At 39.2% G+C, this 14,638-nt stretch overlaps 1 protein-coding gene across 11 annotated transcripts in view; it reads right to left on the bottom strand.

Moving 5' to 3' along the window:
* ralgapa1 (Ral GTPase activating protein catalytic subunit alpha 1) overlaps positions 1-14,638 on the bottom strand; it is a 77,487-nt gene that overhangs the window by 31,296 nt on the left and 31,553 nt on the right. For all 11 annotated transcript variants that reach the window (XM_039785766.1, XM_039785773.1, XM_039785777.1 and 8 more), the window contains 13 exons: positions 14,522-14,630; positions 12,409-12,519; positions 11,922-11,990; positions 11,690-11,827; positions 11,278-11,461; positions 9,958-10,076; positions 9,691-9,810; positions 7,074-7,707; positions 6,520-6,635; positions 6,153-6,277; positions 3,491-3,562; positions 1,432-1,555; positions 723-878 (listed from right to left, as the gene is read on the bottom strand). In XM_039785766.1, the coding sequence (XP_039641700.1) occupies positions 723-878; positions 1,432-1,555; positions 3,491-3,562; positions 6,153-6,277; positions 6,520-6,635; positions 7,074-7,707; positions 9,691-9,810; positions 9,958-10,076; positions 11,278-11,461; positions 11,690-11,827; positions 11,922-11,990; positions 12,409-12,519; positions 14,522-14,630 (2,077 nt within the window). The remainder of the gene's footprint in view (positions 1-722; positions 879-1,431; positions 1,556-3,490; positions 3,563-6,152; positions 6,278-6,519; positions 6,636-7,073; positions 7,708-9,690; positions 9,811-9,957; positions 10,077-11,277; positions 11,462-11,689; positions 11,828-11,921; positions 11,991-12,408; positions 12,520-14,521; positions 14,631-14,638) is intronic.

The raw sequence follows: 14,638 nt of genomic DNA, 5'->3' as shown, positions 1-14,638 counted from the left end.
CACACACACACACACACACACACACACACACACACACACACACACACACACACACACACACACACACACACACACACACACACACACACACACACACACACACACACACACACACACACACACAGAGAGCCTGGACAATGATACGAGCCAACACCACGCACAAACACAGACATGATTGCTACTAAGAATTATTGGAAACATTGGTGTGCTTTAGAAACACTGACTTAAACAGATAGGTGTGTGCAGCGGCCTATGTTCATTTGCAATGTCATTCCAGGCAAATTAAGAGATTGGGAAGGAGGAAAAGGAATCAAAAGGAAAGACAGAGAGAAGAGTATAGAGGGGTTTTTTTCTCCTCCTCTCACTGCACATTTCCCCTCATTAAATAAAAAGGAGTGGAATTAGAGCATCAACGATAAGTATGCTTATTATTACTAATAACCCCCCGTCTCACCACACAGACTGCAGCTTGAGAGAGGGCAACACAGTAGATAATGAGATACACAGATGCAGAGTGCTTGACAGAAACAGGATGTGTTTCCATCCATCTGTCAAGCACATCAGAACGTTTTGACAGGCAGTGTGAGAATTAACCCAGCAACAAACAGGCAATTAGGTGCCCTTCCATTAGCGGGAAAGAAGAGAGTGAACCATGGGAACTTCTTTATAGTAAAAATAAAAATCTGGATGAAAGGTCACCAGTCAGATAGGTGCGAGTTTACCTTCTTGGTGAGGTTGTGGTCCTGGTCGTGGGGCATGCGGGTGGAGACGTGGTAGATGACCTCTGTAGTGGAGGTGGCGTAGTAAGGCGTAGTCTGGCCTGTGCTGCGATTCCTCTGGAGACCTCCCATGAAGCCACAGTGAGTAGTGAGGTCCACCTAAGGGTCACACACAGTCAAGGGACGTACATAAATAATATGGAAATATGCCTTTTACTGCCTTTAAGCCTAGAATAAAAAATAATGAAATCCAACTAGCTTCAGCCTTCTCTTTTTAACCAGCAGATAATGATAAAATGTTGACATATTACAAAATAAAAATTCAAAAAAAGGACACACTTAGGATATTTTGCCAGCTACTCTTTTGCACTTGTGTCAACACACACAAAAACAGCTTGCATTGTATTTCGAAATGGTTTAGTATATCAATGTTTCACCATCATCAGGCTGCTGAAACATCAAGACACATCGGTGGTGGTTTCATTTAACCACTGGTCCTACAGAATGTTCTCTTTGCAATCTTAAATCAATTAAACCATTAATATATATTTCATATATAATGATTCAAATATTAAATGCAGATCAAATAGTTAGTTGTAGTCCTACATTTCATTTGGTAAAACTGTCAAGGACACAATGTTAAGATAAATGTGCAATTTGTAGGAAGGCGGCAGCAATGTCTGAACATGTATGTAAATAAATGTGTGCTTACCTCCCAGCCCAGTCCAGAGACAAAGTCTTCATAAGCCTGGCTGCCTGCTGTGTTGGTTAGTATAGAGTGTTTGTCCTCTTGGCCCTCAGCCACATAAAATACTGCTATTTTATGAGTCTCACGGCTAGAACAGAACGAAGGAAAGCAATAATGACCTACTGAAAAACAGATAACATTTATTTTAGCAATTTCTGTCTGGTAGGGTGTTCCGCTTTAATGCGTTTATCCCTCCCATTTTTATCCCTTGTCCCGCATCACACACATTGAAACAATGTCCCACATTTTGATTGGCTCTAGTTTTCAAAAGTCAAACCACTGCAGGACAGACACTTTTCTAAAATATTTGGCTCTATCCATTGGCTGTTTAAAAAATACCAAAAACCCTCAAAGGGGCTTGGTCAGGGCACTCTCCAGTGTATACCTTAATTCATTATAAAAGGAGAAAATATATATAAATGGAGGAAAAGAGTGAAAGACAAAAGATAAGATTACACAAGCTAGCAGACATCAATATAGTACAACAAATAAAATTAGATTAAAATGACTAATTATAAGTCAGCAATCTACACAGATAATCCATAAGGATAACATAGCGGAGATGAAGAACAAGTGAAGAAAGCAGGGAAGGCTGTCATCAAGGGGCTGTGTTTGATGTCAATTAAACTGGGCACACTTGGGTCACTGTCTTTGCTCCGCTACACCCCCCCCCCCCCTTTTTTTTTGTGATCAACTTTTTATTAGCACCTTCAGACATACTAAACAAATTCCACAATGTGTGACAGGTAATATCAGATGGTGCACAGAACAGAGAAACACAAATTGAACAAGAACAAAAACCCTCTCTCACCTCCCACCCTCTGCGGTCTTGAGGAAAACAAAACAAACAAACAAACAAACAAACAAACAGAAACCACACCTTGCCTAGTCACTCTCCTCCAATTCTTGTGGGGTTGAGGTCATTAAGTCCGATATTTGTGCTGCTGAGCTTTCCCATAGGCTGATAGTTGATGATATGGGCTTTGTTAATCCTTGCTGTAGAGAGCTCAAGCATAACTATGTCTAGAAAATACGCCAAACACTGTTTTATACAAAGCGAGTGAGGGGAGAGCCAGTGCTGAGCTATAATTTTCTTGGTTGCAGTTGAGCCGGCTAGCCAAACTTTCCTCCGTCTCCCAAGCAGGTGTAATTTAGAGTCGTCATTGAGTAACAAAACAATCGGGTCAGTAGGAACTCGGCATTCTATCACATCAGATATTATTGATGCCAACGACCCTTTTTTAAAGCACCAGTGGTATATTTGATAGAACGGAAGCCATGACTTGAATCCCATGTCAGCAACCTGCTTGTACTGTTTTATTGTACACAGTTAAGTGAGTCAGTGCTGATGAGAACGAGCACTGTACTTTCAATAATTATTGGGACAGAAAAAGGGAAAACATAAGTGCCAGCAGACTATCACATAAGAGCGTAAGAACTGTGAAACTTCAGCTTCCTTTTTATCCTGTATTCAGTTTGCGTGGGAGTTGGGAAAGTTGCATTTAGATCAAATATATTTATTAAGTCTTTCACATGCTAAAGGCCTAACCTTAAATCGTCTATTGTGTGCTACTGAATTAACCAGAGGGCAAAGCATAGACATGTTACGAGGTAAGGGGCAGAATAGAAATTTTTATTTTTTAAGTTAGATAGACTACCTATCAGCATCGGTCACATGTCCTACATTGTCCCACACAAACATAACTCTTTGTCCCACATTTGGTTTGTTGGAATCTGGTCAGTCTAGGCGTAGGATAACTGTGACTGAATCTCAGAACCCTACAGTATACATGTCTGAGTCTTTAACAGCAGTTGAAACAATATTTAAAGAACCTTAAATGTCAAAACCTTTTATTATAAAATAACTTTGCTGAATCCTATTTAGAGCAGACAGAAAAAAATAAAGATTGTAAAAAAGTAGAGGATTCAAACTAATAAGTAACTAAAACCTAAATGATAACATCAAAAAGACGGAGAGAGTGGGTGAACGACACAAAATGCCTGACTTTATATATTTTCTCACCACTGCCGTGAGTCCAGGTTCTTCAGCTCCCTTAGTAACTTCTCATTCTTCCTTAACAAATGAAAGTTACTCCTGTAAGACACAGAAACATGCACAGGTTAGGAATCATTATCCAAAGTAATCATTAAACCTGCCTCACCACCTTTATCTGGCTACCACCAGCGCCTCCCTTAATTGGCTGGTTGCTTGTTTTTGTCACTGTTTCCGAGCAAAATACGACAAATCCCGTGTCACCTAATAACACATCAAGTAAAGCTGGCAGGACTTTTAGTGAAAAAGACAAGAAAAGCTTAAGACTAGAAAGGGGGGTAAAGAAAAACACTACAATATCAACAAGACATCAATCATAAAAAGAGGGAATGTTTAAGCTTTCTGAACATTTTAATTCAAAAGTAGCTTAATCATAAATTCTCAAATCATCAGTTTATATTGACCAGTACTAAAGAAAAATGTTCTCTTATGTCAGACTCCAAGACACTGAAGAGTGGTCTAACTCAGTAGATTTTCACAGTCACGTACATACATTGTCGAACATTGCCTCCATCAGCATAAGAAGTATTTACCAAAGCTTGTATGTAAGCGTAATATATGAGGTTATTGCTTGTTTGTTTTTTTACAAATTTGAAACCTCCAGCATGATAAATGTAAAATCTGCCCTCTCCAACTCCACTGATAAACTCTTGTAGATAATACATGTAACTAACTCCTTAAAGATAGGTCAGCTAGATGCTCGGATACCTGGTAAATATATTCCACAATTTGTCAGATGCAACCTAAATTTTATATTTGAAAGACATGGCAAAGATTTAAAAAGGAAGAATATGGAGGGTTTAGAAAGCACAATACTGCAATTAGTGCATGAAGAATATTTAGGAACTATGTCACTAAATAACCAATTGTTATGTTATGTTTTTGTGTGTATTTAGGAGTGATGCCCTCTCCAATCCAAACTGCTCAATTGTTTCTACTAGAGCAGCAAAAATGAATCGATTAGTTGTAAACTATTAAATTAATCGCCAACTATTTTGATAATCGATTGATCGGTCCTTTAACAAAGAAAAGTAAAAATTCTCTGATTTAATAGCCTTTAATAATTAATAACCAACTAACAAGTCCAGGGACCGTTCAAAATGTCCCAGCCACCAAGCTCTGCATCGCTGATATAAAACCAAGAGTTGAGCAGTGAGGCTTGGAGTGGACTGATAATGACACGTCATTCTTTTCACTCTTTGAGAGCGAAAAAGAGTGAAAGAGCAGGAGATAGAGAGAGAGAGCAATTTGCTCTTTATTAAACTGATACTTGGTAATGGCCTCATTCTCTGCACTCAAAGACTCCATTTACACCCTGGATTATAGGGAAAAGCATAAAAGGACACACACACACACACACACACACACACACACACACACACACACACACACACACACACACACACACACACACACACACACACACACAAGTATCTTAGTGTCTGATGTCCCATATAAATACCTGGAGAGACATAAGAGGACTATAACAGATAATTAGACAATGTCTTCTTTTTTTCTGATCTGTCTATCCTCCTTTTCCCCCTAACATCCAAGCTTCTTTAACCTATTTTCTCATTCTCCTCTGTATTCACTCACTTATTTTGGATCCATTTTCTTTTTTTCCTCGTCATCTACATGTGCCGTATTCATCCTGTTTTCTGATTTGCCACTTCTCCCACCATCATTCTCTTCTTCAACTACTGCCTTTTATTCTAACTCCAAATGGCTCGAGTTTGATCAATAGAGTACCATACTCATTATCACACTCTTCCACACTCAAAAACACACACACAGTGTGTGTTAAGAAGTCTATTGTGCAGGCTGAATGCAGACAGTGTAATTCCCTGGATAAAGTATAAAGAGCGATGAGTGTCCATTAGCTGTCCAGATACATTTAAAGTGATACCTTGACATTGTGTATTTTAGCCCGGAGTCGTTGAGAAGATGAAATGCTGTGCCATGTGAAGGGGAAAACGTGGTGTCTAATTAGCACAATTTTTCTTTTTTGAATGTGAAATATTTGTCTTACTTGCATTTAAAAGCTATTTGGTTTGTTCTAGGGGAGACAAACAATATAAAGGACTTCCCACACAAGTATTACAGCAACCTGAAAAAACATCTCTTACAAGAAAACTTAATTTTTACTTTTCAAGTTTTTCCTACAGAATTATGTGCAATATGCAAGCAGTGGGGTCTCTTAAAATAAAGTAGATTCTTATCTACATAAAAATAAAGTGAAAACCAAAAACATTATGAAGTTATGAATGTCCTCATAAAGATAAAGAACAAATAACTGAACTATCATTATCCAGTTTCCAAATTAATCAAATGCTGTGAATGCTGAATGTGTTCAGTTGCAATTTACAACACAAAGTGATGCATTTTCACCAAGCAGTCCAGTCCAGTTCAGTTAGTTAGACATTGGAAGACATGGTTTCCATTAGCAAAAGATCTGCATAGTACCTGGTACTTTTTTTTGGGTACTATCCACAGTGGAAAACGAAAAGAGACAAGTACCAAAAGAGTGAGCTGAGTGTTATTTATTATTATTGTTACATTAATGTTATTGTTTTTCCAACATAAAAAAACCCACTTTAATATGGTGTCTATGTGTATGTCTGTCTGCTCTCACCTCTTCTCCCAGGAGTTGAGTCCCAGTATGTTGATCAGTAGTCTGCAGTAGTAGAAGGCTGACTGTGGTGTCTCAGTCTCTGGTTCAGTCTGCTGCACTGCCCTCATGTTCAGCTCCTCGCCTCTCTAAACAAACATTCAACCATTCAGATTCATGCAGCAAAAAAAAACCCCAAAAAACAACAACAGAACTTTCAAAATAACACAACAACGAGACCTTTGTGTGGATAATAGCTTGTGGTTTATATTTTACTTCCTGAAACCTAAAATGAATTAAATTATTGTGAAGCAGTATATAGTATCAAACTATACAATGGCTCGTGCTGCACAAAACTCTTTTTAGTCATATAAATATGGACACTACGCACATGAAGGACAAACTCTCTTTCAGCAGCGCTCTGCTTCAGGATGGCATTGATCACATCATTCTCCTGCTTTTCTGAAACACACGCTGGAGGAGCGGCTGGGATGTTGAGCGGCATGCCTGAGTTAGGAGAAAACAGGAGAAAAGGTTAGCTGTGTTGTTGTTGTCAGACGTTGTGTGTTTTGTTCTTTTTAGAGCTTCAGGACAACAGTTAGACTGATGTGTAACAGGACCTTGGTTAGTCAGTGTCCACCTATGATTTGATGCAGGGTCCTCTGTTTTTACAGAGCAAATTGAGGGATGCGAGTCTGGAAAATGTTCACTGAAACCCTGACTCAATAAGTTGCTGACCGACCGAAAGGAAATAAATCGTTATTCTGGCTTTTAATGGATGCTTTGCTTATTATTGGTACTGACCTTTAAATAGACATAAAAACTCATTCATGTATGTTTAAACAGTATGTGTTTGATGTTTTATAAACTGCACTGTAGATTGAATAACCATTCAGAACACAAGTACAATAGGTACTTGCTGTGTGTGTGCGTGTGTGTGTATACCTGCTCTCTGTAGACACTCAGGACTCGAGTATCCCAGGTACTGCAGCATTTCATCCAGTGAATCGTCTCCCTCCCTCAGTGAGTCCCATGCTGGCACCGCCTCCCGACACAAACGTTTAGCCAAGGGCGGAGCTAGAAGCTGTTCCAAGCCTGTCTCCCCTCGAACCCCCTCCCCATCCATCCTAAGCTCTATCCTCTCCTCCTCCTGCTCCTCCTCTTCTCCTTCACCTCCTCTTTGATCTCCCATCCCCTCCTCAGTGACTTTCCTCTCCTCCCCTTCCTCATCGCCCTCTCCCTGAAACCCTTGCCTTTCACCCTCCATCCCTCTTCCCCCCTCCTCTGCCACGCTCTCCTCCTGCCCCTCCTCTTCGCTGTCTTCTCGATTCACTCCCATCTTTTTCGGCGGACCTCCTGGTGGAGTGTGTAAATGAAGATTCGCACTCTGAGGTGTTTGTGTGTGTGACATGAATGCGTGTGTCGGGCTGTTTGGGGAACATGGTGGAGGCCCGTAGAGAACAGCAGAGTCCCAAGAGTGTTTTCCGGCTACATCTCGGATGATGACACGAACGCAAGCAGGAGCAGAGGACAAACCAGCTGTCATTCCGCCTCCTGGTACACCAGACTCTGATCGGATCTGGGAAATAGAGGACAAGGAGCAATGGTTAAAGACTAAATGTACCAAAATATTAAAAGATATTATTCTGATCTGAGTTGCGGCATCTTTCACACAATCCAAATCTGAACTGCCTTAAAGCAAAACTCAAACCTTCTTAAAAACATAATTGGCTTCCTTTTAGCTATATCTTCGAACTGGTAGAATCAATGAGAATCCATTTTAATCAGCATACTTCAAGGAAACGTATGTGTGCTTAGTATTAAATAATTAAATATATTCTAACTCAATTTACACTGCAAAGCATCACAAGCTGTGTTATGTTTTACTCTGTCAACCTGCCTATACTTAATGATACCAATGCATGTTAACATGCTTACAGTTATTAATATGTCATGTTAGTGGTAACATAAGTAGGGCTGAACTATTAATCGTTTTCAAATCAAAATCACGATTTGAAAGAATGCGATTAGCTAATCGTGTGTGTGTGTGTGTGTGTGTGTGTGTGCTAATCAAATGTGAAATATTTAGTTGAATGTTTGGTGTAACATTTGGCTAAACATTTTGTTTTCCTCTTTTCTTTATGATATTACTGTTTCTTCATAAGATAAATGCTGGAATATTGTTACGTATCACAGAGTGTTTACAGACCACCAGGATGTAACATTCTGCTCTGCAGCGCAGCAGCTGCCGCTCAATTCAATTCAACAACACAGATGGTGCATTCACTTAAAACAGGTAGCCTCGTGGTGCATTCACAGTAATTGTAAAATACCATTTTCCCATCTGGTGGTTGTTTTTGTTGTTCAACAGCAATTTACTGGTGAAATAAGTTATTGTTATAGTTATTACATGATTATTAAATCTTTAATTTTGACCATGGCATTAACAATAAACAAGTTCCTGACTGTTGTTTAGTACCCTTCTTTTTTTTCTTTTTTCTGCTTTTGTTTACAGTAAATAAATAATAAACTAATACAAATCTTAAAGTCAAGTTCATAAAGTAACTTTCTTTCCATTCATTTGATTCCCAATCAAGATACACTGGTATGAATTGCTTTCCATTGTTAATATGTACTTAAAAACAGTTCTGAAAAGCAAAATAAGAGAATTTTAATCATGTGATAAAACAGCGATTAATCGCGATTAAAATTTTTTTATCATTTGACAGCCCTAAAAGTTGTGTTTTTTGCCTCGAATCGAAATCGCAATATCTGGCAGGAAAATCGCAATTGGAATTTTTCCCCAAATCGTTGAGCCCTAGTGGTAAGCACTAAGCATGTAAACTTTTTACATAGCACCTCTAAAACCAGAGTTACAGGTGCACATACCATGAAATACAATAAGACTGCTGAAACATAGAAAGATAAACAAAATTTAAAAAGAATAATGTAAAAACATTAGTTTGATAAGTTATGAAAATGGCAGTCTACAAAGGTGACTTTTTAAAGGCTTTTAAAAATGTGGCACAGACTTAGTTAATCTGTTACTTTGAAGGAGCTGGTTCCACAGTATTGGACCTGAAAAACTAAACAACATAATTCTGACAGACTGTATAACGGAGCCAAACCATGGAGGGCTTTAAAAGGTACTGAATCCTAAACTGAATTCTAAAAGGAACTGGAAGCCAAAGTAATTCAGCCTGGACTTGTGAGATATGTGTCCCAGCTTTGTGGTTACATTCTGTACCAGCTGTAGATGGGCAGTTTCTGCATCATTGAGGCAAGTACATTATGAAGCTAAAAGTACAGCTATGCCAGACTAATGTTTAGATGCTTACCACTGACATTTCCATCCCTAGAGTGGCTAAAAATGAATAGTAGTATTAGTAGTAGTAGTATTAACTGCCACATTGTTAAGAGAATGGAAAACTAATTCATTTTAGGTATGATGTAAAACAGTTATAAACTTGTCTAAAGTTGAACTTGGTTTTACTTTAAAAACATACAAAGCGTCACATTTTATCATGGCTTTCAATGAATGCTTTCTTTCAATTGAGGTTACCTGATACACAGAGAGTAGTGTGGAGCCATTCAGAACCAGAAACTGTAGGTTTGGTGAATGGAAAAGCTCTGGCCCAAGATCTGCACTCTCACAGAATGGGTTGTCTTGGTTTTCACACACCTAGAAAAACATAGGCCATAGTGTTGGTCTAACAAAAAATAAGTATTGAAAACTGAAGATTTGTATTCCCCTTTGGACAAACAAGTAATCATCACCATACACAGTTCATCGCTGCCATTATTACCAGCAAACACACAGTAAAAGTACCTGACTAGACAGAGTAGCAGGCCCTCCAGACATTGGATAATGTCCTAGATGGTTCACCAAGTGTGTAATAACTGTTCTCGCTGCGATGGAAACCAGGCCCTGCTGAATACGGCTACGAACTGCAGACAGAGTGGGAAAACACAGACAAGAAGACATATTACTAACAAGGTTAAAGTTAGGAACAATACATTTAGGGTACCAGATATTAAAAAATTACAGTTGATTTCTAGATTTTATTGTTTAGTGGGGTAAAAGGTTTAAATCTGAGATTTCTCTTGCAGGACTAAAACAACTTTTGAACGTACACGTTCCCCCAAAACAACTTCCTTCCTGAGGCTATTTTGCAGAGACACCGTTGCTCCGTCCGACAATTGATTGGTTTAAAGAAATGCCAATAAACCAGAGCATGATTTTCTCCCATTCCGGAATACTGTGTGGACTAGCCAGACCTTCCTCCGCAGCGCTGTGGAGATAGGCCTTGCAATGCGAGAATAGGGTCCAAGTTAACAAGTTAACAAAACTACAAAAAAACTAGGAAGAGGTATAAAAACACATTCAGTTTGTGCATAGTTTACCCCATGCTGAGCAGAAGCCAATGCCATCACACACTGTGCTGCCAGCAGACCTTGGCTAATCAACATCATTACACACACACACACTGTGACACACACACTTCCCAACAGCTCCTTATTGACAGGGCTGCGTGTAGAGTACAGATATGTATTGACCAGACATTCTCAACGACTCCCTAAAGCTCAGGAGGAGGAAGGAAAAAAAGAAAAGATAAATGAACAGGTGAAGACAGGTGAAACTATATAATAGAAGTGAAAAGAATAGTAGCAGAGTATAATGTTAAATGAATAATAGAAGAAATAAGAGAAGCAGTGAAGACAAGAAGATACAAAGAGAGGAGAGGAGAGAAGAGAAGCATGGTCTATCATGGCGCTCCAGTCATTAGACGAGACACTGTGTCCTGGTGGACCACAGCAGGGGACAATACACACTCTCACACGGACGCAGACAGGTGCACTTGCATACATACACGCACCAAACCTTCATCTCTAGTGCTTGTCAATGGTTTGGTTAGTCAGTGTGTGTGTGTGTGTGTGTGTGTGTGTGTGTGTGTGTGTGTGTGTGTGTATTACGGACTAGATACTGTATGTACTGGGTGCGGTCTTGTAATATATTTCTGACCATCTTAATAGCAAAATACATATTCACATGCTTAGACTCATTTCTACATCTTGGAAATCAGTAAATGATGGTTACAACAATGGGCCTAAAAGTTACATAGTGTGTCCCTGGTGTTAGATAAATTACCTTCAGTGACAGGCTGCAGTTTGCTGGAGCGTTCAGAGTCCGGGCTGTGCAGTGGTTCTGGTTCTCGGAGGCTCTCTAATGGCAGGAACGGGTCATAGTCTGCACTCAACAGGTCCGACAGCTGCAGCGGGTAATACTTGGGACTGTTGAAAGACTGGGCTCCATACACGCAACCATGTAATACCTGGACAATAAAAAAAAAATTTTAAAAAAGGGATTTCAGATTGAATTCCATTCTGCCTCAATTATAGCCCATTTTCAGCTTCACTGCACTGAAGCTTACATTTCATATGATAAAAATATATTTTCAATATGGGTCGTATTTTGGGGGAACATAAAACTTAAGTGAATAAGTGACTCTGTGTGTGTGTGTGTGTGTGTGTGTGTTAAGGGTTGTGTCACCTATGCGTACCTTATAAATACAGCTGAGCAGAGTCTTGGTAGGCTGGTCCCTCTCTGGAGGGCTTCGTGTTTGAACAGGTTGAAGAAGAGTCTTTGGAGGCAGAGCCATCACCCAGTCCAACAGACACAACAGGAGGGACACTACGAGCTGCAACACACATACATGGGTATAAGGTTAATTTCGAAGCAAAATTTGTAATATAGTGAGAACACGTGAAAGAGAATTTGTGTATGCATGTTACCCTTTTATCCAGTTCATGAGGAGAAGACTCGGTAGTAGGCAGCAAGTGTGTGATGGTGGCAATTAAAATCTAAGGAAAATGAAATCAGACAAATTATTATGTTATAACTGTTACTACAGCAACTATTAATGCTACAACTAGTAAACAAATAAAGTAAATTGGAAGACAATATGACATTACATTTGTTTTGAAACAAGACTTTAGAGCACCAGAGTAGAGTGGTAAGAATGAGTTCTGACTTGACGTCTCACCAGAAAAATCTACCCACCAAAGCAGCAATATTTTTGAGACCTCTAAATATTTTTTTTAAAAGTGAGATGGCAAATTTAAAGAAATGCTTTAGCTTTACACAGTATGGTTTAATCCATCAGGATGTGTGGACATGCTGATTGGCGACTTGATGAATAATAATTTAATAAATGAAATCAGGCAGTATTTGGAAATATTCCAACAATTGTTCAGAAGTGTACAGCAATTTATGTCCCACCTCAACGATCTTCTTTGGAGTGTCAGGGGGGAATGTCTGAAGATGATCTACGTGACTGATCAGGAGGTGAAGGATGTCTGACGCCACCAGCGCTACATTCTTATTGGAGTACTGGTACACAACAAAGTACTTGTGTTAATTCACAGATTTTGTGACTACATTAATGTATTAGCCAACACACATATACATTCTTTTTAAAACATAAAAAAATTACAGTTATTCAAACAATTATTTTAAGGTTGGATGGATCCATCTTTTTTTCAGATTGCTAACATGCATTGGTTAAAACTGGAGTCACATTGTCAAAACTCTTCACACAGTCAGCGAAACAGAAGTCTATGTGGACCAAACTGTGAATCATTTTTCATTGCTTTCACACCAAATGCATTTAATGAACCCATTTTCCAAAAACCATTAACTTTTTTCTCATTCATAATACACCACCTGTATATATGCTGCATTTCTGATTCATTCTTGTTTCATATACTTTAGTATAGTCAATAAAAGTGAAAATGTGATATTCTCTGATTTATGTGAAAAATCATTCAAACTTCAAAAGATAAAAGTTCATCATTTATGTAAGTCAGTTATGTCAGTGTGTTATGAGTGACAATGTTTGCTTATGAGTGAAAGTTGTTGCCAGTGTTTGGGTCCAACAGGCTTATTTTGAGACATGTCTAAATTGTTTTGGTGGTGTGAGTGAGTTTTGGAGGTGAGATTAACTGTTTGGCCGAAGTGCATGGTAGTATTCTGAATACGTTTACTTGTAACTGTGGTTTTATATTAAATACTCATTAAATGTGTATATATTTTGTTTTTAAATAAAATAACATACAGGTCAATTAGTGGCAAGAGAGAGAATTTATAGAACAATCAGGCTCTAATGAGGATCACCACCACTGAACAAAAAAATGCTTCTAGATATGAGGAGGACAACAGGGAGAAGTGGCTTTGCATGGAAATATGACAATCCCTAAAGCTTTGTGTATGTGTGTGTGATTGTGTGTGCATATCACAGGGCCCATGTCTGAGGCTACTGGCTGCTGGTATGAAGGCAAGAGATGCAATTGTACAAGATATGTGTGTATATATGCGTGATACTATGTGTGTGTGTGTGTGTGTGTGTGTGTGTGTGTGTGTGTGTGTGTGTGTGTGTGTGTGTGTGTGTGTGTGACACAGCTTGCAGCATTCCCCCTGGATTAGTCTCCTATCTGAAGGAGGACCAAACATATTGACTGTCCAGGGTTTGCTCCCAGGAGTAAGTGAATGCAAGTGTGTGTGTGTGTGTGTGTGTGTTGCTGTAATGTCTTAGCAGGCCATTGGCTGCCGATACACAAGCTAGGGATTCCAAGGTGGAAAAGGTATGTGTGTGTGTGTGTGTGTGTGTGTGTGTGTGTGTGTGTGTGTGTGTGTGTGTGTGTGTGTGTGTGTGTCCATCTAGAGCCACTTGGCTATAGATGAGACAGTAAATATTGGATAGTATTATTCTGATCCACAGGCCTCCCAGTCTCGTGGCCTGAAACAGACAATACCAACTGAGGCAATTTCACCGACACCAACAATCATATCCAACAATGTTTTCCATCACACTTTGGCTCCTTGCAGCCCGCCATGTTGCAGCCCGCCATGTTAGGGTAACCATGCAGCACATAACAATTCAGTTGTCATTGTGTGATATCAAACCCCATACAAATATGCAAAAAGAGGATTGTTAATTACATTTGAAAAAGAATTGCTGTGAAAATGCCGTAAAATAACCCTGCTGAATGTACTTAATGTTATGTGTTCTTTTAACTAAAGTAGGTCGAATCAAACATCCAGAGCAAAGAGGAACAGATGTTTAGACACTACAGAGTTGTGTAGATCAGTGTTACGGGCGGTCAATCAATAGCCTGTTTGATGCAGATTCATTGCTTTGGTTTGATCACACTGGATCACAGTCCGAGAGAGAGAGATTGTACAATGGTCAGCAGGGACAACGTTTGAGAACAGGCAAAGGCTAAAGGCTGTATGTGATAATCTCATTCAGCTGGGTTGACATGATGTTAATACATTTATTGTTCAATGAGCAATTCAAATAATGCTTTGAAAGTAGCATAGAGTTGTCACTGACCTTCAGAGTAACACAGATGACGTTGAGAGCATCTTTAATCTGTGAATGTTGAGTCCCATGAGCCAACTCCTCGCACAGCCAGATACCCAGACTACACAGAGCCACACACCTAACACA

The sequence above is a fragment of the Perca fluviatilis genome, chromosome 20, assembly GCF_010015445.1.
Source record: "Perca fluviatilis chromosome 20, GENO_Pfluv_1.0, whole genome shotgun sequence".
NCBI lineage: Eukaryota > Metazoa > Chordata > Actinopteri > Perciformes > Percidae > Perca > Perca fluviatilis.
The sequence above is the reverse complement of the archived record's forward strand: the minus strand, read 5'-3'. Positions and strand labels throughout refer to the sequence as shown.